Raw genomic sequence first — 26,537 nt, 5'->3', positions numbered from 1 at the left:
TCCTCGCCTGGATTGAGTTGGGGTATGTGGAGGGTGAAAAAGTAAATTCTTCATGAACTCAACAATCGTTACCCCAGCATAACAAGGCAGCTCTGATTCGATTGGGCCTGTAAAGCACGGTGGTTCTATTTGCACCTCAGTTTCCAGCTCTCATAGAAGCATCTACTTCTCAGGAAAACAAAAGCAGTTGGTGATTAGTTATCAAAACACTACATTTCTACCTGTGGTAGCTTTCTTGATAGTATTAAAAGTAAGCTTCTTTCCTCAATAGTATTAAAAGTAAGCTTCTTTCCTCAATTAGACGGCAAGTTGAGTGGGTTTATTCTTATTATTGTAATTCCAATAATAATTTTAAGATTTTACAGTTAGAAGTTATGAAAAGGTATTTTGGCACCAAATTTTAGTATTTACCAGATAGAAACGCGGTTATGTGACCACGTGGCCTAATGGATAAGGCGTCTGACTTCGGATCAGAAGATTGAGGGTTCGAATCCCTTCGTGGTTGACTTGGTAGTTGTTCAGCGTTGGGATTGGGCAACTTCTTTTCTCTGATAAGCTCAGCAAATTAGCAGTTCTTTTTCACGTTTATACAGCAATTCTTTTTCCTTAAAATTTTTCCTTCATATATTTTGCTTTTGATTTTCATCTCAAGTGTCATGTTCTTTGTATTGTGCAATAATAAAACTGTGCCATTCTTCCTGGTCCAAACTAACCAAAATTTGCTTTTTCATCGAGTAGTATTATCTAGGAACGTCTTAGAAATGCAAATGTAGGCCTCATCCGTCTCAGCCCAATCCTGGTCTCTCTCAATCTTTGTGGAGGGAGTTCGAGAATCTAGGTTTCAACTTGCTCGACAAGCGACTCCTCTGCACATTTCTGTACGGTATGAGCACCATTTAAAGGTGTTTCAGTCTGCCTTGTTTCTCCTTTCTTTCTGTCCACTCCACCCCAAAATGGAAGCATCTCACACCATTCATAATTTCGAGCCAATTGACTACCTTCTGAGTTCCGCTTTTGTTGTAACAGGGGTGCAGTAAAGTTGCCACCAGGTGCTCTTGGGAAAAGAAGAAGGCAATAAAGAAAAGTTTAACAAAATGGTAGAATTAAAAGAAGAACGACCAGCATCTCCAAGAGACATAATAAACCTGGCAAAGAACATCAAGGATTTCAAAACAAAATCATTAGGAAAAGGTTATTAGAAAACAATGTCACCAATGATTATTAGCCAATTACAAAAAGCCAAAGAAAGCATCCTGAGGCCTTGCTTTATGTGTGGCACCAACTAGGACATCTGTTCTAAGTTAGAAAAGTGTTTACCCTGGATCTAATCATTCAAATCTAAAGAATCTAATCAATCCTTCAGTCTTTTAGCAAGAAGGAAGGAAGATGGAACATTCTAAAACACATTTGACTAAAAAAAAAAAAAAAAGAAATACTCTGTCAGAATAAACCAACACCAAAAAGTTGGGAGGCTGTCCTAAACTAAGAGAGACCACGGGGAAATTATAACCAAATGTAGGGACTACACTTTTAATTTGATCCTCATTAGAATATCTGATGTATTTGAAAAACTTAAATAATGATTGTGTATTAGATTTTTTTTTTTAGTTGATGGAGTTGTTCTTATATAAATGCATGCTTTGGTGTGAAGTAGAAAAATAATATCCACAAATTAATTTCATGTAATTTAAACAAAAAAGCAAATAGAATAATATGTTAAAGTGTTCATTGTTGAATCTGCATTTTAACTTCTTTATATATTGAAATTAGACTTGCACCCACAAGTTTGAACCCAGTTAAGCAAGTACCTAACTTCATTGCTATGCTCAGCCCAAATTTTGAATGTTTAAAAGAGGCTTGTGGACACCTGTGGCTCATGCCACTCAGGAAATGGATAACTGAAAATGGTGGTTCAAAGCCATGCCAAGAAGGAAAGTTCCTGAGACTTTCATCTCTCTCCCTGAAATTCTTATCTCCAATTAACCACCAAAGAAAGCCAAAAATGGAGCTAAGACTCCAGTGGTAGGGTGTTATTTAAAAAAAAAAAAAAGAGAGAGAGATCTCAGGAACATTACCACCCAGACCTTGACCCTGAGTTCAAGCCACAGGACTTACACACACACACACACACACACACACACACACACACGACTTGATAAAGACCCTGAAGTGTGAGCACAATGCTTTAAACAGAAAGGCAGAGGGTCAAAGTGCAGAAATCCAAGAGTCAAAGAGATAGGACAGATCTTTCAGGAATCCCAGGATTGGTCCCAGGGCAGGACCAAAAGAACAGAGAAAAGGGTTACAAACAGCTGAAGATAAAGATGTCAAGTGCAGTGCAACCTTTCTGGAAGGTCATAGACTATCTTAAATCACCCAGGGCAGTGAGGAATAGAATCAAATGTGCATTCTCAATTAGTGCAGGCTTAGCCCTCCCTGTATAATCCACCTTCAACATCTCTGGTGTTTAGCACTCCTTGTTGCTTCTCTAAAAAGCAATATTTCAACTAGACAAAACTTCCTTTACTTCCTCCAGTACTATATGAGGTTTAAGCCCAGAACACTACTTCAGTTTATCCAAGAATTAGGAGATTGAAGTTTGAGGGTAAGGCTGGAACATTCCTTTTTGAATGTGTTGTTTTTATGATGCCTATGGCTAGATAAGAAGAAATCACTAGAACAATTCAGTATTCTGAAGTGCAAAAGAAAAGCTTGGAGTGGACACAATTTTTTTCTCCATTGTACATGAGAGTGGTTTATCAAGTATTCTTCTTCCATTCATTGAAGCCATTGATGAAGCCAGAATCCCCTATATGCTCACTAATACACACACACACACACGGAGGGAACTATTGTAGTGTTCATAGCATGGTTTCACAAATGTTTAGTTCCTAGGAGTCATGAGTGAGCTATGTCAGAAACAAAGACTTGTGTCTTTCCACCATGTCAGACTATATTGATTAACAACAAATTCACAAGCTGTATCAATTTTATCAGCATTAATTAGCCATATTCTGCTAATTGTGCTTGATAGCCGTGAGCCAATTAGGAAACGAGTTCTTTTAGTCCAGTCTTACTAATACTGATTAATACTTATTACACTTCACAGTAATACAGGCTCTAAGATGGTTTTGAAAAGTTGAAGTGATTGTTGTATTCAAAAAGGCCTTGCTGAAGGCCAAAGCAGGGAAGTAGTACTGAGGCAGAGTCACTGCTGGTGATTGGATAAGATATTAACATGAGGAACTTAGTCACAGAACTGAAAGGCCTGGCGATGTCCAAAATCCAAGGCAAGCTGCAATGCTGGTTCAAAGTGCAGAGCTGGTTCCAGGATCAAAGTTGATTTCAAGCTTACCAAATTCAGAAAATAACAATTCCAGTGAGTTAAGTCAAACAAGGAGATAGAGCCCTGGAGTCAGCCTATTAATCTTTGACACTTATACTGGTAATCTGCTCCCAATTTAAGTGGATACTTCAGCATGAGAGATCTCTCCTTATAAATGATTAAGGTGAAAGAGATATGTCATTTCTGGGTGTAGTGTGTTCAATAAGTTCATGGGCCTAGTTTTACTGATATGGGTTGGATATATAACATGTCTATGTATTCTTAGTTTACTTCAACAAGTTGGTAGATGGTAATCTTTAATTTTCATAAAGAATTTGTCAATCTGTCCCATGATTTCTGCTGGACAGATGTTTTGTTTAACATGTACAACAAAATATAGATTCATTTTGCCTCAGCTTTTGAACTGCTGTTTCCTAAGATGGAGTGACTCAGGGCAAGGCATACCCAGAAAGCTACTGTTCTGAACAACACAGTAATTAACGCTGGAGCAAGACACAGCCTAATTGTCTTACTTGCTTTGAAGGCAATCTTACATATTTTTAATATATTATTCTCTTCTTAGAAGAAGCTGTAGAGTGAAAAGAATTTGACCCCCAGAAATATTTCTTACTGTCTAACTTACTCAGAAAAATTTTCTGGTGATTAAAATTTTTAGAACCATATTAAGAAACAGGAGGTAGAACTCGGTATATCTAGATTCTAATTTTTTTTTAAAATTTTAGATTCGGCTTTTTAGATTTCGACTTTTTCTAAATAATTTATTGGAGATAAGAATCTCCCGCTCCATATTAGCTAGGATTGTAGACGAGAACCACCCGCCCCCTGCCTAGTTAAACTCTTAATAAGCTACTTCTTACTAAATCCCTAATGAAATAAGAGGTAGGTTAGAAAATGAGATATATGGTAACATGTTGAATGTGCAGGAGGGAAGAGTTTGTAGTCGTGGCCGAGTGGTTAAGGCGATGGACTAGAAATCCATTGGGGTTTCCCCGCGCAGGTTCGAATCCTGCCGACTACGGAGTATGTTATTTTGCAGTAATCACCTGTCATGATGAACTCAGATTTCATTCTGTAAAAAAGAGCCCTTTACATCTAAATAATAACTGCTCGGGAAGAACTTACGTGTGAGCAAGTTAAAGGATCCAACTATGTTTAGCTTCCAGGTATTCTCGTGTTCAAAATCCTGATAATTAGGGAATATTATAAACACCAATTAACTTTTACAATGCTGTAGTTGCCTCATTTTCTTTTCCAATTGGTATAACTCATAAGCAGGCGTCGTGCGGGCCAGTGGCGCAATGGATAACGCGTCTGACTACGGATCAGAAGATTCTAGGTTCGACTCCTGGCTGGCTCGTAAGCCCTTAGCTTTTTTTACCCTTTTTGTAATTAATGTTCCACAGATAACAATTTAACTTCTTTGTGATATTTAAATTTTACTTTTACACAAAACGGAGAGAAATGCTAGATGCTCTAAATGCTTTTTGTTGATAGACGTGAATTTTCTTTAAGTTTAACTCTACTTACAAGCACTCTCACTTGGATCCCTTTTCCTTTGCTCAAATGTCACCCTTTCAGTGACCGACGTGTAGACCAATCCAACCCAAAACACGCATCCTCATATACACAGATATGTATGTTTACACACTGTTGGTCTTGCAAAAAAGCGCTAATAAAAATTGGCTGCTCTGGGGTGGTTTAGCCAAAACTAACCATTTAGCAGAGGATGGTTTCGATCCATCGACCTCTGGGTTATGGGCCCAGCACGCTTCCGCTGCGCCACTCTGCTACTCTACAAAAACCCTTTATTAATTATCCTTTTATTTAACTATTCCCTGGTTTACCTATTTTTCAAATTGAGTAATTGTTTTGCTTTTCTTCCAAAGTAATATATCATTAAAAAAAAAAAACCATAACAATGGGCGTAACCTACCAAGGAATACTAATAAGAAATAGAAAAGGGCTGGGCGCCGGTGGCTCACGCCTGTGGCCCTAACTACTCAGGAGCTCCGAGGATCAGGGTGGGAAACCAGACTGGGCAGGAAATTCAGGTCCCAGAAGAAGAAAGAAAGAGGAAATGTTATTTTGGATACACTTCTCCCCATGCACAAATACATTAGATACATACCTGTGAATTTTGTGCACGTTTTCATATCTATCACAAAGCATCTGCTGATGTCCCAAAGACCTTGTTTTGAAAATAACCGCAAGTTATACAAAAAAAAACAGAATATCTCCTCCGAAGAAATGAAAATGTCTTCCTTTCTTCCATGCTGCAAAATGTTAACTCGTAATCTGTTGGAGGATATGGAGCCCCAGAGGGAAATTTGGCACATTTTAAAAAATATGTAATTGTATTGTATTATTAAGGTGTTGTGCGGAGGGGTTACCATTTCCTAAGTCAGGAAATGAGCACATTCTTTTTTGGATGTTACCCTTTCCCTTGCTTTCCCCCAGTTTCCCTCTCCTGTCAATCTGGTACTTTGGTCTTTGTCCCTAAACTTGGTAAAAATAACTGTGCTCAAATTGCCTGCCTCCAGAAAAGAACTGATTCCTGATGAGAAGGGATGGAAAAATGGAACTTGTTCAACTTGAAAAAGATAACCCAAGTAGGTAAGGGTTGAAAATAAGGACGAGTTGGGAAACACTGAGAATGTTTGCAGTACGACTGGAAATGTTCCCATGGGCCCACAAATTAACCCTCCGCGCAGCTACACGTTCCTGAGTACATTCATTCCTGAATATTTTGGGGAAGGTACTGTAGACGAAGACCCCAGAGGGAAAGAGAGTGATGGACGGCATGACAATTTTTTTCACCGAGCTCCTTCTTCTAAAAATGTCTGACCCCGACGTGATTTGAACACGCAGCCTTCTGATCTGGAGTCAGACGCGCTACCGTTGCGCCACGAGGTCCCCGAAAGGCCTATGTTTTATAGATACTTTCTAACCCAACCTATGTAATTAGTTTTCAGCATTTAGTGAAGATCAGACAGCTGATAGTTTTAAATAATGTGTCCTCGTTTGCTCCACTAGCCTCCGTAAAACGGGGCGGGGCTTGAACTTGTTTGCTAAGTTGACTGTGAGTCTTGACCCAGTGTTTCAAATGACTTCACTTAGACGGTGAAAAGTGTAACCTGCACAGCTAGCCCGGTCTCCAGCACCTCTGTCAGGAAACAGGACTGATTTCAAACCCTGAAACCATCATCCTTCAGATCTTGGGATTTGCAACTGGACCTAAGAAGAACAAGAAATCTTGCTGTACAGGAACCAGAGGGACATTCTGGATCAGAGCTTTAACAGAAAAGGGGGGTAACAAAGAATGGAAAGAAAAGGAAGACGAGAAAAGAAATAAAAGAAGGGAGAAGAAAATACACGTCTAGGAAAACTCCGAATCTAAGTGGAGTTTGTTTTGCTTTGTTTCAGATTATCTCTGCAAATAGAAACTCCTAACAAGATACTCTGACAGTGATCCACCACTCTGAGATGAAGTCTATTTTCTCTGAAAATTAAAATTTCCCTTTGTCTGTCCTGAAAACTCCACTCAGAGCCCAGGGTTCCTACTGGGAAGTGTAAAGATCACAAAGAGTGTTTTGAAGATGCTATGTCTGAACCTCTAAAGTAGATTTTGGTGTTATACAGGGATAGTCACCCGTGAACACGCAGTATGTTAGTCTCTGAGGTGGTGGAAAGAAATTAAGGAGCCTGAGATAGATGCATTGGCCACCTTAGCTACTGGCAATGCCATTAAGCAGCTTTCAGAAGATAAACTATCCAGGGCTGAAATTCATTTTTGTCATCTGGAACAAAAAGGTGATATATTGCCCACTAAAGGTCATCATTAAGGAATTATATATGTAATGTGCCCTAAATATATAGAACAATGTCTGGCACATATGAGTTTTCAATTGACTTTATTATGATTTGTAATAACTAAAGTTTGGTGAAATGCTTACTTTTTCCCATGTCACAAGTACTTGTCAATTGTTAGTTTCTCCCATAGATTAACTTTGGTGTTATTAAATGAAGTTACATAAACCTACTAAGGGCTGGGAATATGGCCTAGTGGCAAGAGTACTTGCTTCGTATACACGAAGCCTCGGGTTTGATTGCCCAGCACCACATATATAGAAAAAGGCTAGAAGTGGCACTGAGTGCTAACCTTGAGCAAAAACAAGCCAGGGACAATGCTCAGGCCCTGAGTCCAAAGCCCAGGACTGGCAAATAAATAAATAAATAAATCTACTAATTTCACATTTTTTTTTTCTTTTTGGCCATGGGGCTTGAACTCTCAGCCTGGGGCTGGGTTCAAGACTAGTGCTCTAGCACTTGAGCCACAGCACCATTTCCAGTTTTCTGGTGGTTCATTGGAGATAAGAGTCTCATGGAATTTCCTACCCAGGCTGGCTTTGAACTATGATCCTCAGAGCTCAGCCTCCTAATTAGCTAGGATTACAGATATAAGTCACCTGCACCTGTGGATGGTTTGGTTAATTTGAGAAAAGGTCTTACTATGTAGCTCAAGTTGGCATTAACTTCTAAATCATCTTGCTTCAGCCTCAGCCTCAGGAGTGCTGGGATTATAGGCATAAGATACTACACTATACTAGATTGATCAAAGGAAACAGAAAGCTGGCATCATCCTTGTCCCCTTCTTTATATAACTTAATAAAGTCATATAACTCATTTTCAACTTTTTTTGCTCTTTCATACTCAATCACATCTGACTCACAGTCCAGGCCTGCTTTGTACTTCTTCTCAGATGGTCTAGTTCTAAGTTTTCTACTCTGTAGAAAACACATGGATCCTAGTAAGCACTTCTACCTTTTAATGTACCCCAAACTGATATTTCTTTTCTGTGCTACTTCCTCCCCTCCCCAACCTGTTTTTATTTCCCATAGCACTAATGGCAAGTACAGTGTTTACTAAGTTAGAACCTAGACCTAGAGACAGGCTGCCTGGGCCCAAGTCCCAGCTGTCAGTAACTATTGTATAACTTCAGATGAGTTACTAAACTTCTTTGCGCTTGGGAAACAAGACTGTGGGAAACAATAGTATTTAACCCTTAATGTAAATGCAGTTCATATATGTAATATGTAATCCCTAAATATAATACCAAGATTATAGTAGGTCCTATGTCAATACTAGCTCTCATTAATTGTAACAATTCTCACTTCCCCAACTCCAGGTAAGTATCCCACTTCAAGCACTCATTCATGTCTTGTTGGAGTGTCATAGTAGCTTTTTATTTGGGCTCCCTAACAATGTCTCTCCAACAAAGACTAGCCATATTGTTTACTGTAGCAGGCTTCATTCTACACAATACAACCACTGGATAAACCCAGCTTAACTCTGTTCTGTTTGTCTGTTTCATGTAACAGGCTGTCACATTAGTTTGAATATGCTGGTGCATTTTAACTATATAGGTACCAAAAAATAAATAAATAAACACCCAAAACATGTAATGAGAGAGGGAATGGAAGATGAGTTAAAGAGCTATCAGTAGAATCCAAGGATACGGTGAGAGGCCAAGAAATGGAAATTGAAAAGTCCATTCCTAATGTCCTCCCATTCCCAGACAGCGGGGACAGGCAGGAAAGGTACTGGAGTACATAATGAACAGGATTTTTCTTTTCTTTTATTTTTTGTTCAGTCACAGGGCTTGTCCTCAAGGCCTGGGCACTGTCTATGAGTTTCTTTTTGTTCAAGGCTAGCACTCTACCACGTTGAGCCACAGCTCCAGCTTTTCCAGTGGTTAATCGAAGATAAGAGTGTCACAGCGGCTGGGTTGCTAGTGGCTCACGCCTGTAGTTCAAAGCCAACTAGGCAGGAAAGGATATGAGACTCTTACCTCCAATTAACTACCTAAAAACCAGAAATGGAGCTGTGGCCCAAAGTGGTAGAGCTCTAGCCTTGAGCAAGAAAGCTGAAGGATGATACCCAACCCCGAGTTCAAGTGCCATGACTAACAAGAGCAGCAACGAGTCTCACTGAGGCTTTTTGGTGTGGGCTGGCTTCAAACCACAATCCTCAGATCTCAGCCTCCTGAATAGTTAGGATTACAGATGTGAGTCACCAGTGCCCAGCAGACCAAAGAATTTGTGAGTTCTAGCTGGGAGCACTCATTTATCTTTCCTTTCCATTGCAGATTTGAGGAAAGCTCAATCTTATGCTGGTGAGTGGCCATTGAATCTTGGACTCAAACCTCATAAGCAAAGAATTTGTAAAACCATTCTCATTTTCTCACTCTTTTCAAGTCTCATTGTTTCAACACAATAGCCCTAAGAGGACACCACTAGGTCCCAAATAGGTGATCTTTTATTTATTTATTTTTTGTCAGTTGTGGGGCTTGAACTCAAGGCCTGAGTGTTCTACCACTTTGAGTCAAAGCTCCACCTCTGGCTTTTTTTTTTTTTTTTCCCAGTCCTGGGGCTTTGACTCTGGGCCTGAGTACTGTCCCTGGCTTCTTTTTGCTCAAGGCTAGCACTCTATCACTTGAGCCACAGCACCACTCTGGCCTTTTCTGTTTATGTGGTGCTGAGGAATTGAACACAGGGCTTCATGTACGCGAGGTAAAGTACTCTACCACTAGGCCATATTCCCAGCCCCCACTTCTGGTTTTCTGGTGGTTATTTGGAAATAAGAGTCCCAGGACTTTTCTGCCCAAGCTGACTCCAAACCTTGATCCTCAGATTTCAGCCTCCTGAGTAGCTAGGATTACAGATGTGAGCCCCAGACACCCAGCTGTGATATGCATTTTATAGGAGATCCAGGCATAATCTCTGCAAAGCTCTGCTCAGCTAGGCTCCTCTCCAGTGGCAGACTGTTGATAGAAGGGGGAAAAATGATACCACCCAGCACCAGTGGCTTTCTTCGTGAGTTGGCTTTGAACTGTGTTCCTCTGATCTCAGCCTCCTGAGTAGCTAGGATTATAGGTGTGAAATATTGCCACCTGGTTTCCTTGCTTTATTTTTCTTTCTTTCCCAATCTTCCAATATACTAGTCTCCTAAATTTGTCTACCTGGACTATCCAGGCTACTCAGATCAAACTAAATTCAGTAATTTCCCAGTCACAAACAATATTTTGAACTTTGGAGATAAGTATATGTAAACATGTTAAAGAGGAAAGTAATCAATTTTAAAGGATTTTCGGAGGCAAGTAAACAAAGTAAAGAGTTAAGGGAGATTATGAAGACTTTAAAAAGGAAGAACTATCAAAATTTTGCAACCATTCCTTTACATTGATTTTTTGTTGTTGTTTTTTGGTCATAAGAAAAAAATCATTGTCAAGGGTTGTGATTTATCATCTGAGAATCTTCAGAATCTAGAACGCATGGCCCTTGAGTTATGGTTTCACTTTGAGATTCTTTTTGACTTAGTGATGGTGTGATAGTGATATACATTCTGTAGAAACCATGCTTTGACTTTTCCTGTACTAGCAACATAAGATAAGATTCCCAACTAACGATTTACAGCACATCATTTTGCCAAGCTTTGATGTTCTATAGACTAGGTGTATCAAATGCAAATGTTATTTGTGACATGGATCATCGGTAGGTATTTTTTCTGTTCATTTTTCTTCTTGAAGAAACAGTCTGTAAAGGGAACTGATGTTTGGTCATGGCTTACATACATCAGGGTAGCCTAACTATGATAACAAATTTAAAGGCTCACTAGATAAACATAATAAGAGTTTATTTATACCCTTCTTCAGAGGTCAAGACTGCTCACATGGGAGGTTACTGTTAAGATATATAGATTTTCTAGGGTGTCCCCCCTTCCCCAGCTAGTACATGGGCAAAAAGCAGTGGAGGGATTATGCAGAAAGTTTCCTACAGATCAGGTCTGGTTACAAACTGTCATTTAGCTGAGTCTCCAGACAGAAAGGAGCCATACTTTGATATGTTTATGAAAGATTTCCCCACATAAATCTTCTGAGATTATTCCTGTTAGTACCTGGCTCAGAGACACAGTCTTTACCTTCTGGGGTCTCAATCTAGTAGAGAAGGAAACCATAAAACAGCACAGTGACATAAAAGTGATTTGTACAACATGCTGTGGGATATAGACACAGGTGGAGGAATAGTGGTTCCTGAATAGCTAGCTACCCTTGTTCCTGGGGACTGGATCTCCAGACTATAAAAACCTGGATGATCTGCTCTTTGTGAAAGCATCTGAGCTCTCCCAGGGTTTCTCTATGGGTTAAAGTCATCCTTTCTCTCATTTTTCCAGTCATTGGGGGCCTTGAGATGTCAGAGTTACCTGGTGCTGTGCATCATTTTCTCTTTCTGCAGCTAATGTGACTCTGGATCCAGACACAGCCTACTTGGAGCTGTTTCTTTCTGAAGATTGTCAAAGTGTGAGCCGAAAAAATACATGACAGGATCTGCCTGAAAAGCCCAGAAGATTCTTATTTGACCCCTGTGTACTGGGCTACCAGGCCTTCTCTTCAGGGAGACATTACTGGGAAGTTGAAGTGGGAGACAGGGATTGTTGGGGGCTCGGTATTTGTGAAGAAAACTTAGAAAATATGTGGTGGGTTTCAGAGTCACCTCAACATGGATTCTGGGCCATGGAACTGTGTACAAATAAGTATCAGGCCCTTACCTCACCTCCAACTGTCCTCCCGTTGAGTAGCCCCCTTAATCGGGTGGGAATCTTCCTGAACTATGAGGCTGGATACGTTTCCTTCTATAATGTGACTGAAGGGTCTCACATCTACACTTTTCCCCAGGCCTCCTTCTCTCAGCCCCTCCAGCCCTATTTCTGCCTCTTTTTCTATCACCCAGCTCCTCTGACCATCTGTCACAGAGGTGAACCGGTGCTTGGCCTTTCCCTCAGTTAAACACATGGGAAAGAACTCCACACTGGGCTTTAGAAGTCACTTCTAGTCACTTCTGACTCTTCACTGCACTTCAGGAACTCTTTCAAAATCATTTGACTTCATCAACAGTTAAGTACATGTTCTCTAACATTTCTTTCTACTGAAAAATAAAAAAAGGTACTATGTGCATCTGATCATACTAAGTGAAATTTATCAAAATGAACTCTAGGAAATGGAAATGAGGTTTTTTTTTTCTTTTTGTCTTGTTTCTTTGTTTCTATGTCTAGGAATATAAGGAGAGGGACAGAAATGGAGGGACAAAGGGTAAACAAACTATGTTGAAAATGAATTATACAACTTGTGTATAGCGATAGGAAGGAAAAACTGGGAGAGAATGAGGGAAGAGATGACATTGTCCAAAAAAGAAATGTATTGTTTTCTTTTCTTTCTTTCTTTTTTTTTGTCCTGGAGCTTGAACTCGGGGCCCAGGTGCTACATCTGAGCTCTACCACTTGAGCCACAATGCCACTTCTGGTTTGCTGGTGGTTAATTGGAGATAAGAGTCTTTGAACCATGATCCTAAGAATCTCAGCTTCCTAAGTAGCTAGGATTACAGGCGTGAGCCACTGGCACCTGGCCAAGAAATGTACCCTTTACCTGACTTACGTAATTTTAATCCCTCTGTATATCACCTTCATAATAACAATAAAAAATTTAAAGATAGAGATAGATGTATCTCTAAGTACAACTACTCTTGAGCTTCATCCTGGTCAGCATGGAGTCTGAGTTCTTTTGCCCTTTGCACTCAGAAATGTTTCTTTTCTTTCTGTGTTTTCTGGGGGTCTGGGCAAAAGTTGGGGCTAGTGTATGTTGTTCCAGGGCTGAATGGTACAGAGGGCCAAGGAATAACAACAGTCCAATAACTCAGCAAGAAATTGAGAAAGAAATATCAAAAGAAAAAGAAAGGCAGAAGCAAGAAATATGGATACAAAGATGAGATGTATGGAGAGGGATGTCTGTCTGACCTTCTTTTATTTAAACTGATTGTTGCAGTATTATAAAGAAATGAAAGACAAATGCATTTGGAGGTTATCTTTTTTGTTTTTTCTTCATTTTGCCAGCTTTGGGCTTGAACTCAGTCTGGGTAATGTCTCTGAGGTTCTTTTACTCAAGGCTAGAGTGCTACCACTTGAACCACAGCGCCACTTATGGCTTTTTTGAGTAGTTTACTGGAGATAAGAGTCGCATGAACTTTCCTGACCCAGCTTCAAATTGCAATCCTCCAATCAGCCACTGGCCCCCAGCTAGAAGTGATCATCTTTAATACCTGCATAACAGAACAACAGAAGGAAAAGTGATGCAGTTAAGACTTTGGCATTTCAGTCTTTCCACATAAAACTTCATTTGACCCATAGAAAACCTTGCAAGGTACTAAATAAAGCTCCTAGAGAAGAGTTACTTTTCTAGGGCATCCTGCTAGTCTGGAACTTGGTTTTACATCAAATGTCACATGATTTCAACTCTGAACTACAATCTCTCTGAGAACAGGCCCCAATAGGTTTTGAATGAAAGACAAGGCCATCATAACATGTAACACAGCCTCCTCCTTATTTCTTTTTTTTTTTTAAAGTTTTTATTATAAAACTGATGTACAGAGAGGTTACAGTTTCATACGTTAGGCATTGGATACATTTCTTGTACTGTTTGTTACCTTATCCCTCATACCCCCCTCCCCCTCCTCCCTATTTCTTGTTTCTGAAACCTCTTCCACTGCACCATCTCAAAGGCTGGTAACTTGAATAAGATTCTTCTTACTATGGAAGGAGGGTGACTCGTGTTCACATCATATTTGACTTCAACAGTTAAGTACATGTTCTCTAACCCCCCCTCCAAGTCCTAATCATGAGACACTTGAACACAGAACCCACTTGTGGTCAACAGACAGAATTAGTTTGAAATTGCAGACTTAACAACAACAAAACAATTACTACCTTGTTCCGAACAAGCAACAAACAAACAACAACAACAACAAAACCCCCAATACTCTCAAAAAGCTATTTGAGGTTTAGTATTTCCCGCCCCTCCCCGTCAGTTTTTCTAGGTATTCTACCTAGTAACTGATGATAGAAAGGCCGAGGAATGCCATTGGATACTGAGCCACAGCGGACCAATCCTGAGCTCTAGACCATTCATTGATATTCGGGGTTTGAATGCGATCGGACCGGATCCGAGGACTCGGGACCGGAATCCCCGTATCCCGAAAATAATGCAAGGCGAAGAAAAGTTCTTTTCCAACAGCTCGTTCTCTGGTGGTAATTGTGACCATGTGCGAGTTGGAAAGAAGAGGAATGGCGTTAAAATTGTCCTTTGTGGGTGAGAGAAGAAACGAAAACACTGAGGTTAATTCCAGAAGGTAAGAAAGGGAAGGGAAGCACCCACAGGTCCGGAGTAGCGGGCCGAACAGAATCTTCTCCCGAGGAGGAGCGGGCTTCCGGATCTGGGGGAGCCCACGGCGGGGAGGCGCAGCCTCGCCTGGCTTTGCCAGGGGTCAATCGGCCAGGCTCCTAGGGAGAAGGGAGGGAAGGTGCGGAAGAATATCAAGTGACAACTGAAGAAACCGGACTCTGGAAAGAGAAAATGAGCCGAACAGGGTAGAAAACTGATGTTTTTGTTCCTTTGTTTCATGGAAAGTTTAATGAACCTATCTATCCATCAGGGTATACCAGAACCACAAGATGAAGGGATCTGCCCAAGACAGAAGTTAGGATGAAAGTGTGACCTAGATGAAAACTGTGGTGTCAGATCTCCTTGGCTGATCTCTCCTCCTCTGTAACCCTAGGTGTTGGGTCTCTGCCTGGCCTAGGTGAATCCCATCCTGGATACTTATGGAGTTAGTTGCTTCCCTGCACTTCAGCCTGCCCGCCTCCTTTCTCCTCCTCTTCCTCAGCCTGTTTGCACTGGTCTCAGGTAGGTCTGTTACACTTGTTCCAAATCAACTTTTCAAAAAGCATCCTCCACACTTTAGTCTGTGAACAAGAGCTGGAGGGAGGACTGCAAGCTGTGTAGACTCATCCTTGAATCTTGGATTTAAACTCCTGCTGTTGAGTAGAAAAGCCTTGAGAGCCACAAATGAGACCTGCACATAGAGCTGTAAATTTTAAAGCAGCAACATTTCAGAAAATAAGAAAAAGATGTAACAATGTTTTATATTTTTTACTTGCCAATCATTGAATATTAATATTTAAGTATTTTATGCAAAATATTACTAAGGAAATATTAGTATTTTAGATTCTCTTTTCACTGGGCCTCAGTGGCTCACACCAGTAATAAAATTCCAGTTTGCAATGATAAAGGCTACATGAGGTCTTTAATTAAAAATAAGTTCCTTATAAATGTTAGAAAGTGCCAGGTAATGGTGCCTCATGATTGTAATCCTTGCAACTTGAGAGGCTGAGATCTGGCCATTGCAGTTTGAAGCCAGTACAGGCTGGAAAGTCCACGAAACTCTTATCTCCAATTAATCACCAGAAAGGAATAAGTAGAGCTGTGGGTCAAAAGGTAAGGGGCAGTGGCACTCAGACCCTGGTTCAGGCACCAGCACTGGCACACACACATGCAAAGACAAAAACAAAAAACTCAACTCTTCAAAATCTTGCATGAGTTTTTGTTTTGCTTTGGTTTTGTTTTGTTGTTGTTGTTGTTTAGTACTGGTCCTGGGGCTTGAATTCAAGGCCTTGGGAGAATTTTGGCTCAAGGCTAGCACTCTACCACTTGAGCCACACCTGCATGTGTTTTATATGTACACTTCATTTTGGAACTATTCATTGGAAACCCAACTGGATAATTCAAATTTATACTGTACTTAAGCACTACACTAATTTGAGAAAGAGAGGGAAATGTTTTCTGTGAGCACAGGCTCTATGTAAGGGGCTCAGAGTGAGCTCAGTGTTTCATTCATGAAACAGCAGTCTCAATAGGGCTTGATCCCAAGAGTGCTTTACATCACCTACAGCTACTGGTCCTCAGGACCCATAAAGCCTCTGTAGCATTAGAAAGAATTGTGGTGTGCTTTCTCATCTTGGATATTGATGGCAGAAGTCCTTGTCTAATTTTCTGTCTTTGTTGGACAGGGCAGTTTTCTGTTGTGGGGCCAACTGATCCAATCCAGGCTATTGTGGGAGAAAACACTACGTTACACTGCCACCTGTCACCTGAGAAAAATGCTGAAGATATGGAGGTACGGTGGTTTCGGTCTCATTTCTCCTCTGCAGTGCTCGTGTATAAGGGCAGGCAAGAGAGAACAGAGGAACAGATGGAGGAATATCAAGGAAGAACCACCTTTGTAAGCAAAGACATCAGTAAGGGCAGTGTGGCATTGGTTATTCACAATGTCACAGCCCATGACAATGGCATCTATCACTGTTACTTCCAAGAAGGCTGGTCCTATGATGAGGCCATCATGCACCTGCTGGTGGCTGGTAAGTCACTTCAATTTGCTCTGTTGCTTTTCTCCAGCATGACATTTGAAGAAAGTTTTTCTCCTAACTTCAGGCCTGTTGCAGAGAAGCAGATTTATTAATTCATTTGTTCATTTGTTTCTGCAATCCTTTACATAGAGAAGGTGTGGACATTGGTTCTTGAGAAGCACACATAGAACTTAGTTGTGACCATGAGCAATGGAGTACAGTTAATCCCTGAAGATAATGCTTACATTTGCTTTATCATTGAAACTGGTTATTTTTGAGAATGCAGACAGCACTGTCAGTGATTACACTGGGACAACTGACAACAGGTCTGTCTAATAAACCACAACATACATGCATCTCATTTATTCAGCAATATTAATCTTGCATTTTTCCCCTTTTCCCAAATACAGATTGTAGAGTGATGGACTTGTACATAGATAAGATAATTTCATTAAACCATGACTAAGAGGCAAAATTATATACTAAGCCTGGTATATCCACAGAGATACTGAGTGAGATTCTGCCAGGAGAAATTTTGTGGATTTCAGAATAGAAATGACAATATAGACAGGATTTCTAAGAGTGTATTAATAAAGACTTTAAGGAATGATCTCACTCCCCTAAGCCAATACAATCTAGTTTAAGAGAAACACTTGGAGACTGGAAGAGCCTTTAAGGCACAGAAGAATTGATGGTGGCATTTTACCTTTGAGTCCATCAAAGTAAGTGAGTGTTTTAATTTCCTGTCTTTAGTATAATTTATTAGGTAGGCTTAATAGAGAAACTACTGTATAAAGATTTGTATGATCACTGGGCATATGACCAAAAGGATAGAAGGAACCTGTGTCTGCAGTATCTTCCCATCCAGTGAGGAGGCCTTAATTGAAGACTCAAGGCCTGAGCACTGTCCATGAGCTACTTTTGTTCAAGGCTAGCACTCTACTACTTGAGCCTCAGCACCACTTCTGGCCTTTTCTATTTATGTGGTACTGAGGAATTGGACCCAGGGCTTCATGCATGTTAGGCAAACACTCTACTACTAAGCCATATTCCCAGCCTGAAGACTCTTTTAAAGATACAATATGATGAGGAAGAGTTTATATTCACAGTGTTTCCTCTTTAGGATGGTCTTCTGGTGACATATGCCAAGAGGATGGTATCATTATTATAGCTATAGTGCATTCAGATCTTCCTAACAGGTGACTACTGGGGAGGCTTAGATAAAACTACCTAATTAGTTGAGCATCTCTGAGTTGGGATAAGAGCTGGCTTTACAGGATCTCTTTATCCACTCTTGTAAAAATAGCAGCTTCTATGGTTAGTAGATAATCATGGGAGCTTTCCTTTACTTGGCCAGTAAGAAAAAAACTGGTGTGAAGTCCTGAATCAGAAGAGAAGCACAGTGTCTTGAGATAACAGGATTATGGAAGCCTGGCAAGTTTCCATCCTTGTTATATTATTCTAGAACTTCAAGAGGCCAAGGTTACTGAGAAGATGTCTCAAGGAACAGAAAGTGAAGCCCTAAGCTTATCTGTTTTAGGTTGGAGTGGACATAACCATTTGGAAGTAAGAACATTAAAATCTCTGGAAGAATAAAGCAACTAGCATTTACAGCAGACATCATAGAACCACGATGCTGTGATGGTGACTGAAGGTGGAGTATGAGGAAAAAATTATGATGTAATCCTTTGCTCTTAGAGATCTCATTTTATTTGATATATTGTCTTTTCCAACATCAAGGTTTGTTCTTCCTTTTGTTTCCTATTTTCCTGTTTCTTCCTTCCTCTATCCCTTTTTTTCTTCCTCTCTTCACAGAAGGCATATCACAGCAATGCATGGAACTTGCATATTCAGTATCCCAGGTACTCCAACTATTAAGAGTTGATCTTCTAAGATACAATGAGTAATTGAACCCAGGGCTTTATACATACCAGGTGTGGAACTAAGCATGTACACTGAGCTACCTGCTCATACAACCACTGCATTTTTTTTTTTTTTTTTTGCCAGTCAAGCCTGGGGCTTGAACTCGGGGCCTGTACACTGTCCTTGAGCTTCTTTTGCTCAAGGCTAGCACTCTACCACTTATGCCACAGTATCACTTCTGTTTTTTTTTCCATTTATGTGGTGGTGAGGAATCAAACACAGGGCTTCATGCATACTAGGCAAGTACTCTAACACTAAGCCACATTCCCAGCCCCAACCACTGCTTTTTTTTTTTTTTTTTTTTTTGGCTAGTCCTGGGGCTTGGCTCTGCCTCTGGTACTTGGCCTCTGGCTTCTGGCTTCTTTTTGCTCAAGGCCAGCACAGTGCCACTTTCAGCATTTTTCTGTTTATGTAGTAGTGAGGAATCGAACCCAGGGCGTCGTGCATGCTAGGCAAGTACTCTAGCACTAAGCACAATCCCAGGCCAACCACTGCGTTTTTAACTGAGTCCTGCTCTCCCTCCTAGGCCTGGGCTCTAAGCCTCTCATTGAAAGGAAGGGCCATGAAGATGGAGGCATCCTGCTGGAGTGCACATCTGGAGGGTGGTACCCAGAACCCCATGCAGTGTGGAGAGACCCTTATGATGAAGTCATGCCCGCCCTGGAGGAGTCTTATACTGTTGACAGAGATGGTCTCTTCATGGTCACCATGACTGTGATCATCACAGACTGTTCTGTGAGGAACATGACATGCTCCATCAACAATACTCTGCTTGGCCAGGAGATGGAAAGTGTGATTTTCATTCCAGGTCAGTTTTCTTCCCTCTCATATAAGCCTTACATATGAAGGTAGGGTTCTCAGCAGAGTGAAGGTTGGGGTGATGATGAACAAGACTGGAGTGAGATAAGAGTGTGAGTGGAAGCCAAAACCCCAAGAAACAGAAAGCAAAAGCTAAGCTGAGGCCTCTTCCCTAGCACAAGAAGAAATCATGTCCTCTCAAAATACATGACTAGAAGGGTACATCTATATTTTTCCCCTCAGTGCTGCAGCAAAGTTTAAACATTAAGAGCAATCATATGCCAGGTATGCTGCTACATGCCTATATTTCTAGTACTTGGGAGGCAAAGGCAGAAAGATATAGATTTGAGGACAGCTTGTGCCACATAACAAGTTCCAGACTAGCCTAGGATACATAGCAAGATACTTTCTCATAAAAAGGAAAAGCTAAAAAAAAAAAAAAAAAAAAAAAAACCACCAAGAAAACCAACAAAAAGAACAATTATAAACCATGGAGAGAAGTATGGAAAGATGACTCTATACTCTGTGGAACAATTCTGTTGAAGTTCTCCTTTCTGGCCTAGGGGATTTCCTAAGGGACAGCTCTAGAGAAATTCTCTATCTTCCACCGATTCATTCAACAAATACTCAAAAGTATCTTCCATGTTAAAGACACTAGTCTAGATCCAAGGTTAAATCACTGAATACAACATATGGGAATGCATGATCTCATGATTTAAAACATGTGGTCAAATAAACTATAGGTTCTATAAGCTAGTGATGAACACTGTAGGGAAAAATTAAACAAGGAGGATGCAGGGAGTAATAGGAATATAGCATGCTTAAATTATTAACAGGATAGTCAGAAAGGTCTATAAAGAGAAACAAGGCAACTAAACCAATGAGAGAATGAGCCAAGCAGATATTTAAAGATTTGAGCAACATAGGTAATAGGAACAATATATGACATGGACTAAGGTAGGAGTATGCCTGGGAGTTTCAACCCAGAATGGTAAAGCTGCTAGAGCTATAGCTGAGTGGATACAAGGAATGGGAGGAGATGAATTCACAGAATCTACATTATATATAGCAGTATAGGCCACAGACTTTGGCATTTAGTCTGACAAGATAGGAAGGCATTGGTGAGTTTTAGCAAACAATGAACATGATCTCAGGCTCCTGTACTGAGAATTGACTGACACATAAAGGGGAGAAGAGACTGCACAAAGAAAGGGCAGGATAAAGATGAAGGTAATGAAATATTCTAGGCAAAGATGAATGAGTGGCTTGTATCTAGGGTGGTGGCTGTGGTGATTACTCATGGCTGGTTAGCTTTATTCAGTGGAATTCTTCCTATGGTAACCTCAGGTGTTCTGCCTTTCTGTCTCCTGAGCTCTAGCCTTGGTAGTTGTGTGGACTTCTCCCAGGGAAAGGGGACTTGCAGGAGCTCTTCAGATGTACTAATGAGGAGTGTCCTTGCCCCTGGTGTCCTGTGTCCCACTAAATGGTACCTTTCCAGCTCCCCTTTCAGAATCCTTCACACTCAGCCTATCTCCCTGGATGGTGGTGCTGGCTGTCACCTTGCCTATTCTGATCCTCCTCATATCGGGAAGCATCTGTTTCATCAAGAAACTACACAGCAAAAAAGAAAGTCTGTCAACAGAAAAAGAGGTTGAATATGAAGAAAAAGAAATTACACGTAAGGAACTGGGTTAAGGGTATGTGGAAGAAGAGAAAGAATCAAAAGGCAAAAAGGTGGAAAGACAGTTTATTGTCATAGAACGGACACTGTTCTGCTAGATAGAAGGTTGCAGAACAAGGAAGAAAGGCATATGGACAGCAACAGGGGCTTGAAACTCTCAAAACTCTCCCATCCTTATTCATCCCTAGGATCATGCTTTCTTCTGACTTGCAAATGTTAGATTTATTCACCCGGTTTCAAAAATATTAAATTTTTCCACAAAAATAAGCCTGTCAAAGTACTGATACTGCCTGGTGCTGGTGGTTCACTTCTGTAATTCTACCTACTCAAGAGGCTGAGATCTGAGGATTGTGGTTCAAAGCCAGCCTGGGCAGGAAAGTCCAAGAGACTCTTATCTCCAATAAACTACTCAGAAAAAAAAATGGAAGTGGTGTGTGGTTCAAGTGGTAGAGTGCTGGCCTTGAGCACTGAGAGGCTCAGGGACAGCACCTAGGCCCTGAGTTTTAGCCCCCGGACAGGCAAAAGATAAAAAGTATTGATACTATCCAGTGACTTGATTATATATCATATCTGGTTTCTGACAGTTCCCAGGAGTGCCTGGGGGCAGGAGGGAGAACAGGGGATGGGGTGTCTTTTTTTAAAAAAAGAACAATTCTACATCACTGAACACAGACCCATATTTTCTTTGTTTTTATATTCACTACATTATTTTATTTTCGTTTCTTTTCTCAGAACAACTTCAAGAGGAACTGCGTAAGTTTAGCCTTTCCTGAACTACTCCTTGCATAATTTATGTTCTGCTTATTTAGCCATCATCTCATGACATTCACCTCTCTGTCACTTGCAGAATGGAGAAGAACTCTCCTAAATGCTGGTGAGTGCCTCTGATGTTTCCTTAGACCTTGTACTTTGTTCTCGAACCAGCCAATAGGACTCTCCAGAAGACATGAACAAGGGGCCCAAGGCTGACTGCAGTGAAGAAGCAAGTTGCAGGTAGTTTGCCAACAATGGGCCACCAAAACTGGATCCCCATTTTTCTCTTGGGGAATTCCCCATATATTTTAATCAGTCCTATGGCTCACATTCCACAATCCTTCCTTTAGAATAATCCATACTTACCAGAGGTCTTGTTATATAGAAAATACCACTTCAGGAGTTACTTTGGAAGATGTTGTTGCTCTCGCATCTTGGATTGATTTGGAAGAAGACAATGCCATCTTAGCTAATTTATAATGTAAGAGATGGTTACACTGCACAGTCAACTGCCAAAGTGGAAAGAAATGCAATAGGAAAAGCAAGAAAGTTGAAGGGAGTACACCATTAGATGTCCAGAAATGTCTTCCTGCTCTCACAAGGACACAGATGTTCTGTGTATACCTTTTGAGGGAAAGAGGAGACAGGTAAGTGGGACAGTTTATATTCTCTGAAAAGACCTATTGGCTGGTTAGTGAATCATGATTTAAGATTGGGGAGCGTGAGAGAGAAAATCTTTTTGATTGTCTAAGGCAAATTGCATGGTTTCTGACTAAAGAGCATGAATAGACGAGGTGGAACTGAAAATGCTAAAAGTAGGAATATTAATTTTTAACACATTTGCTACAATTTCTGGGTTTCTTAGAGCTCCAATTCTCCTCTACTGAAGGCAGTGCTCTTGTCACTGAGTGAAAGAATAGCAACCTTAGTGTTTCCCAGCCTAGAAGCTTCCTAGAATGAGTGGTCTTCATAGAAAAAGCTACTATGTAAGAGAATCTCCCCAATCCACCCTCTGGATCTCTCCAGGGATAAGATCTCATGCAACTTTCAGGGATCTTGAGACCCCAGAAACTAACCTTAAGACTTCTTCCACAGCTGATGTGGTTTTGGACCCGGATACAGCTCATCCTGAGCTCTTTCTGTCAGAGGACTGGAGAAGTGTGAGACGGGGTCTTTCTCGGCAGAGTGTGCCTGATAATCCAGAGAGATTTGATTGTCGGCCTTGTGTTTTGGGCCAGGAGAGCTTCTCCTCCGGGAGACATTACTGGGAGGTGGAGGTTGAAAATGTTATGGTGTGGGCAGTTGGAGTTTGTAGAGACAGTGTGGAGAGGAAAGGAGAGGCCTTGCTGCTTCCTCAGAATGGCTTTTGGACTCTGGAGATGTTTGGGAACCAGTACCGGGCTTTGTCTTCCCCTGAGAAGATCCTTCCTTTGAAAGAGCGCCTCCGCCGTGTGGCCATCTTCCTGGACTATGAAGCTGGAGATGTTTCCTTCTACAACATGAGGGACAGGTCACACATCTACACATGTCCCCGTTCGAACTTTGCTGGTCCACTGAAACCCTTCTTCAGACTGGGTTCCGATGACAGTCCTCTCTTTATCTGCCCAGCATTCACAGGGGCTCGGGGGGTCATAGTGCCTGAAGGTGGCCTCATTTTACACCAGGCAGGGAACCCCCACCACCCACAGAACCAATTTCTTGGTCTCAGACTCATGTAGGGATGCCATGGCCATCTCAGCTACCACTACACAGTGTCCCAAGTGGAAAACTCGCCTTTCTTCCCTCTGATTATAGAAGACATCTGTCCAACTGTTTCCTCATATGTTGAACCTGGGTAACTGCAGTCGTAATCAGGACACGGGGGATGCAAGGCGAGTGAACCAATGCATACTTTATTCCAAGAGGGCCAGGGTTTATATAGGGTTAGAAACCAATTTTACAATTACAGGGTAAAAGATCAATACAGCATGACATTTGTTTCAAATACAGCAGTAGAGGAAGTTTCCTACTGTGAGGGCAGGAACTTGATACAAATGCCTTTTTAATTACAGGAGGTAGTGACTACAAAGATTGTTGATATCAAAACAAGGAACTGTATACAACCGAGGTAGAACTATAATTATCTATCTTCTAGCTACTATCTCATCGATCTTGACTTCTCCAAATACTTGTGAAATAACAGTGAGGAGACTTTCTTGTTTATAGTGAGAATCTAACATTAAAGGCAGCTGGTCAAGCAAGTCTCCTCAGGGAGACTTGCTAAGCAGGGGGAAATAGGAGATTCTCACAACAACGGGTGGCTTCCTTTGGCCCACAAACACCAGGAACTCCTTACTGGGAATGTGTTCCCAAGGGCCTATTAGTGTGCTAATGAGGCATCGGAGTAACCGTGCCGGGGCTAAATTTTTCCACTGGTTGGAGACTGTAGTTCTCCAACACTCATACTCACTTCAGGCTCTAGCAGTACACTCCCTCACTAGGCTGTGGCTTTAGTCATTCATTTATTTGTAAGTATGGAGCAGGACCCAATCTTAGGAAACTACTACTATTCCACAGCTCTCAGCAAAGAACAGTGTGAGAGGGTGAAGGGCAAAGAAAATCTGTTGTTTCAGCATCTAGCAACATTGAGCCCAAGACTCTAGACATTGAGAACTTGGGATAAGGGCAATAGGATGCCACAGGATTTAAGAGGATGGAGGGCCTTACAGTTTCAAAGGGAAGGGAGAACCATAAATGGAGGTTAGAAGTAGAAGTGGACTAGGAAACTAGAAAGAGAACAAAGGCTGTAGTTAAGTCCTATCATGACAACTATGAAGTTACAAGGGCTGATGGCCCATTTCCATTCAACCCCCAAGATTTCCAGACCACACAATAAAGATTTTTCAGACCACACATCTTCAGGCCTAGGCCTGTGAAGAAAAAGAGTAAACAATGATACATCTGGATTTGGCCTGGCACAGGCATCAGTGCAATGAACCAGTACACAGTCATTGAGAAAAACTTACTTTAGGACCCTGGTGAGCAGGTAAGTATTGGTCCAAGTTTACCACAGGCCTCAGGGTCAAGGGAGACAGTAGAAATTTCAAGCTTCTTGGTCTCAGGATGCCTTTTGATACTTAAAAGTGATTAATTAATCCATAGGGCTTTTGTTTTTTTGAGTTAATATCTGTTATTATTCGTGTTATTTGATAATGAAACTGAAAAATTTGAATGTATGTATTTATATTAAAATAATAAACCAGCTATAATTTAATATAAATAGCAGGTCTTATATCCAAAGCAGAATACATTTTTTTGAGACGTGTATGATTATCTGCTTTTGCAAATCTAATACCTGGTTTAATAAAAGATGGCTAGTTTCTCAAATCTTTCTTTGCATTTAATCTGTTGGGAAAATAGAACACACAGGAAAAACAAAAACAAAAGCCTATAGGATCTAAGAAAGTATATAATGTATACTAGTGAAAGAATGAGAGTAAAGATAACTTATTATTATGAAAAGCATATTAAATTTACAGACTTCCTGAAATTATATCAGAGACACTCTCTGCCTACAGGTATCCTCAACTCATATTTTGAGAACTCAGTTTTGAGAACTTGTCTAAGAGACAATATTTTAAATTCTGGGCAATTCAGTTTTAAAGAGAGACTTGAAAAGTTTCTGTAAGTCCAAATTGCTATTTATATAACTATGTTGGACACACTGTGGAGCAAACCAGGAAAATACTGATTTGTAAAGGTAAGAGAACAGAATTGCTTCTATCGATGTGCAAGAGTCAGACCATTCAAGCTGCTATAACAAAATGCCATAGGCTAGATGGCTTACAAACAACATAAATTTCTTATAGTTCTTTAAGTTGGAAAGCCCAAGATCAGGGTGCAAGCAAATTCACTGTCTAGTGAAGACCCATTTGCTGGCTCATAGTCTTGGCTGTGTCCTCACAGAAGTGAAAAGGAGTTTCTCTTAAGATCTCTTTTATAAGGCACATCCCATTTACTGTGTATTCAGTCTATGAGCTAATCCCTCCCAAAGACCCCACCTCTAAAAACTTTCATACTGGAGATAAAATTTCAACACCTGAATTTTAACAGTATATATTTAGTCTATTGCCATTCATGTAGTATATATAAATATACCTATATGTCATATACAATATATACTATATAATTTCTTAAAGAGTTTTTGTGACTTCTGTTATAGCTTACAGAACACTTTCACATAGGCCGTGTTCTTGAATTCACAGAAAGTATCCTCATTTCACAGTAATATAGAAGAGTCTAACAAATTAAGTTGGTGAAAATTCATACTCTTTTTTTTTTTTTTTTTTGGTCAGTTGTAGGGCTTGAACTTAGGGCCTGGGCACTGTCCTCTCTATGCTCAATGCTAGTACTCTACCACCTGAGCCACAGTGCCACTTCTGAAAATTCATACTCTTAAAATAAATCATGCTTCACCTTTAAAGCTTAAAGCATAAAGTTAACATATTTTAAGTATTCACTGAAGCTAATTTTTAGTCCAGTCTTGTGCTAGATACTATATGAGGACATTAAAAACTAAACAAAACCAAATAAAATAAAAAGAGCCAGGTACTGTAATTCCAGCTACTCAGGAGGCTGAGATGTGAGGATTGAGGTTCAAAAGCAGCTGAGGCAAGAAAAGTCCATGAGACTCTTCTCCTATTAGCATAAAAAAGCTGACAGTGGAGCTGTGGTTCAGTGGTAGAGCCCTAGCCTTAAGCAAAAAAGCAC

General features: G+C 40.6%; 1 protein-coding gene and 5 non-coding genes across 6 annotated transcripts; 4 read left to right on the top strand and 2 right to left on the bottom strand.

Moving 5' to 3' along the window:
- Positions 1-432: 432 nt before the first annotated feature.
- On the top strand, positions 433-505 carry Trnar-ucg. Its single transcript has one exon. It is a non-coding gene; the product is annotated as a tRNA-Arg (tRNA).
- A 3,777-nt stretch (positions 506-4,282) lies between these two features.
- Positions 4,283-4,364, top strand: Trnas-aga. The gene has a single exon. It is a non-coding gene; the product is annotated as a tRNA-Ser (tRNA).
- A 266-nt stretch (positions 4,365-4,630) lies between these two features.
- Positions 4,631-4,703, top strand: Trnar-acg. Its single transcript has one exon. It is a non-coding gene; the product is annotated as a tRNA-Arg (tRNA).
- Positions 4,704-5,063: 360 nt separating this feature from the next.
- On the bottom strand, positions 5,064-5,135 carry Trnam-cau. Its single transcript has one exon. It is a non-coding gene; the product is annotated as a tRNA-Met (tRNA).
- A 1,052-nt stretch (positions 5,136-6,187) lies between these two features.
- On the bottom strand, positions 6,188-6,259 carry Trnaw-cca. The gene has a single exon. It is a non-coding gene; the product is annotated as a tRNA-Trp (tRNA).
- An 8,309-nt stretch (positions 6,260-14,568) lies between these two features.
- Positions 14,569-25,025, top strand: LOC125352854 (butyrophilin subfamily 2 member A2-like). The gene is made up of 10 exons (XM_048348252.1): positions 14,569-14,580; positions 14,884-14,927; positions 15,007-15,134; positions 16,298-16,645; positions 19,083-19,364; positions 20,853-21,032; positions 21,768-21,788; positions 21,883-21,909; positions 22,884-23,604; positions 24,227-25,025. The coding sequence occupies exons 3-9, from the start codon at positions 15,053-15,055 to the stop codon at positions 23,504-23,506; spliced, it is 1,563 nt and encodes a 520-aa protein (XP_048204209.1). The 5' UTR covers positions 14,569-14,580; positions 14,884-14,927; positions 15,007-15,052; the 3' UTR covers positions 23,507-23,604; positions 24,227-25,025.
- Positions 25,026-26,537: the final 1,512 nt, after the last annotated feature.

This window comes from Perognathus longimembris, chromosome 6 (assembly GCF_023159225.1).
Source record: "Perognathus longimembris pacificus isolate PPM17 chromosome 6, ASM2315922v1, whole genome shotgun sequence".
In the NCBI taxonomy this organism is placed as follows: domain Eukaryota; kingdom Metazoa; phylum Chordata; class Mammalia; order Rodentia; family Heteromyidae; genus Perognathus; species Perognathus longimembris.
The sequence above is the reverse complement of the archived record's forward strand: the minus strand, read 5'-3'. Positions and strand labels throughout refer to the sequence as shown.

What these genes read in the sequence shown, in the direction of transcription:
- LOC125352854 (XM_048348252.1), top strand. Translation starts at nt 15,053, where the DNA reads ATGGAGTTAGTTGCTTCCCTGCACTTCAGCCTGCCCGCCTCCTTTCTC. An exon ending in AAGTGTGATTTTCATTCCAG is followed by an intron (nt 19,365 to 20,852) that starts GTCAGTTTTCTT and finishes GTACCTTTCCAG; the next exon opens with CTCCCCTTTCAGAATCCTTC. An exon ending in AAGAACTCTCCTAAATGCTG is followed by an intron (nt 21,910 to 22,883) that starts GTGAGTGCCTCT and finishes CTTCTTCCACAG; the next exon opens with CTGATGTGGTTTTGGACCCG.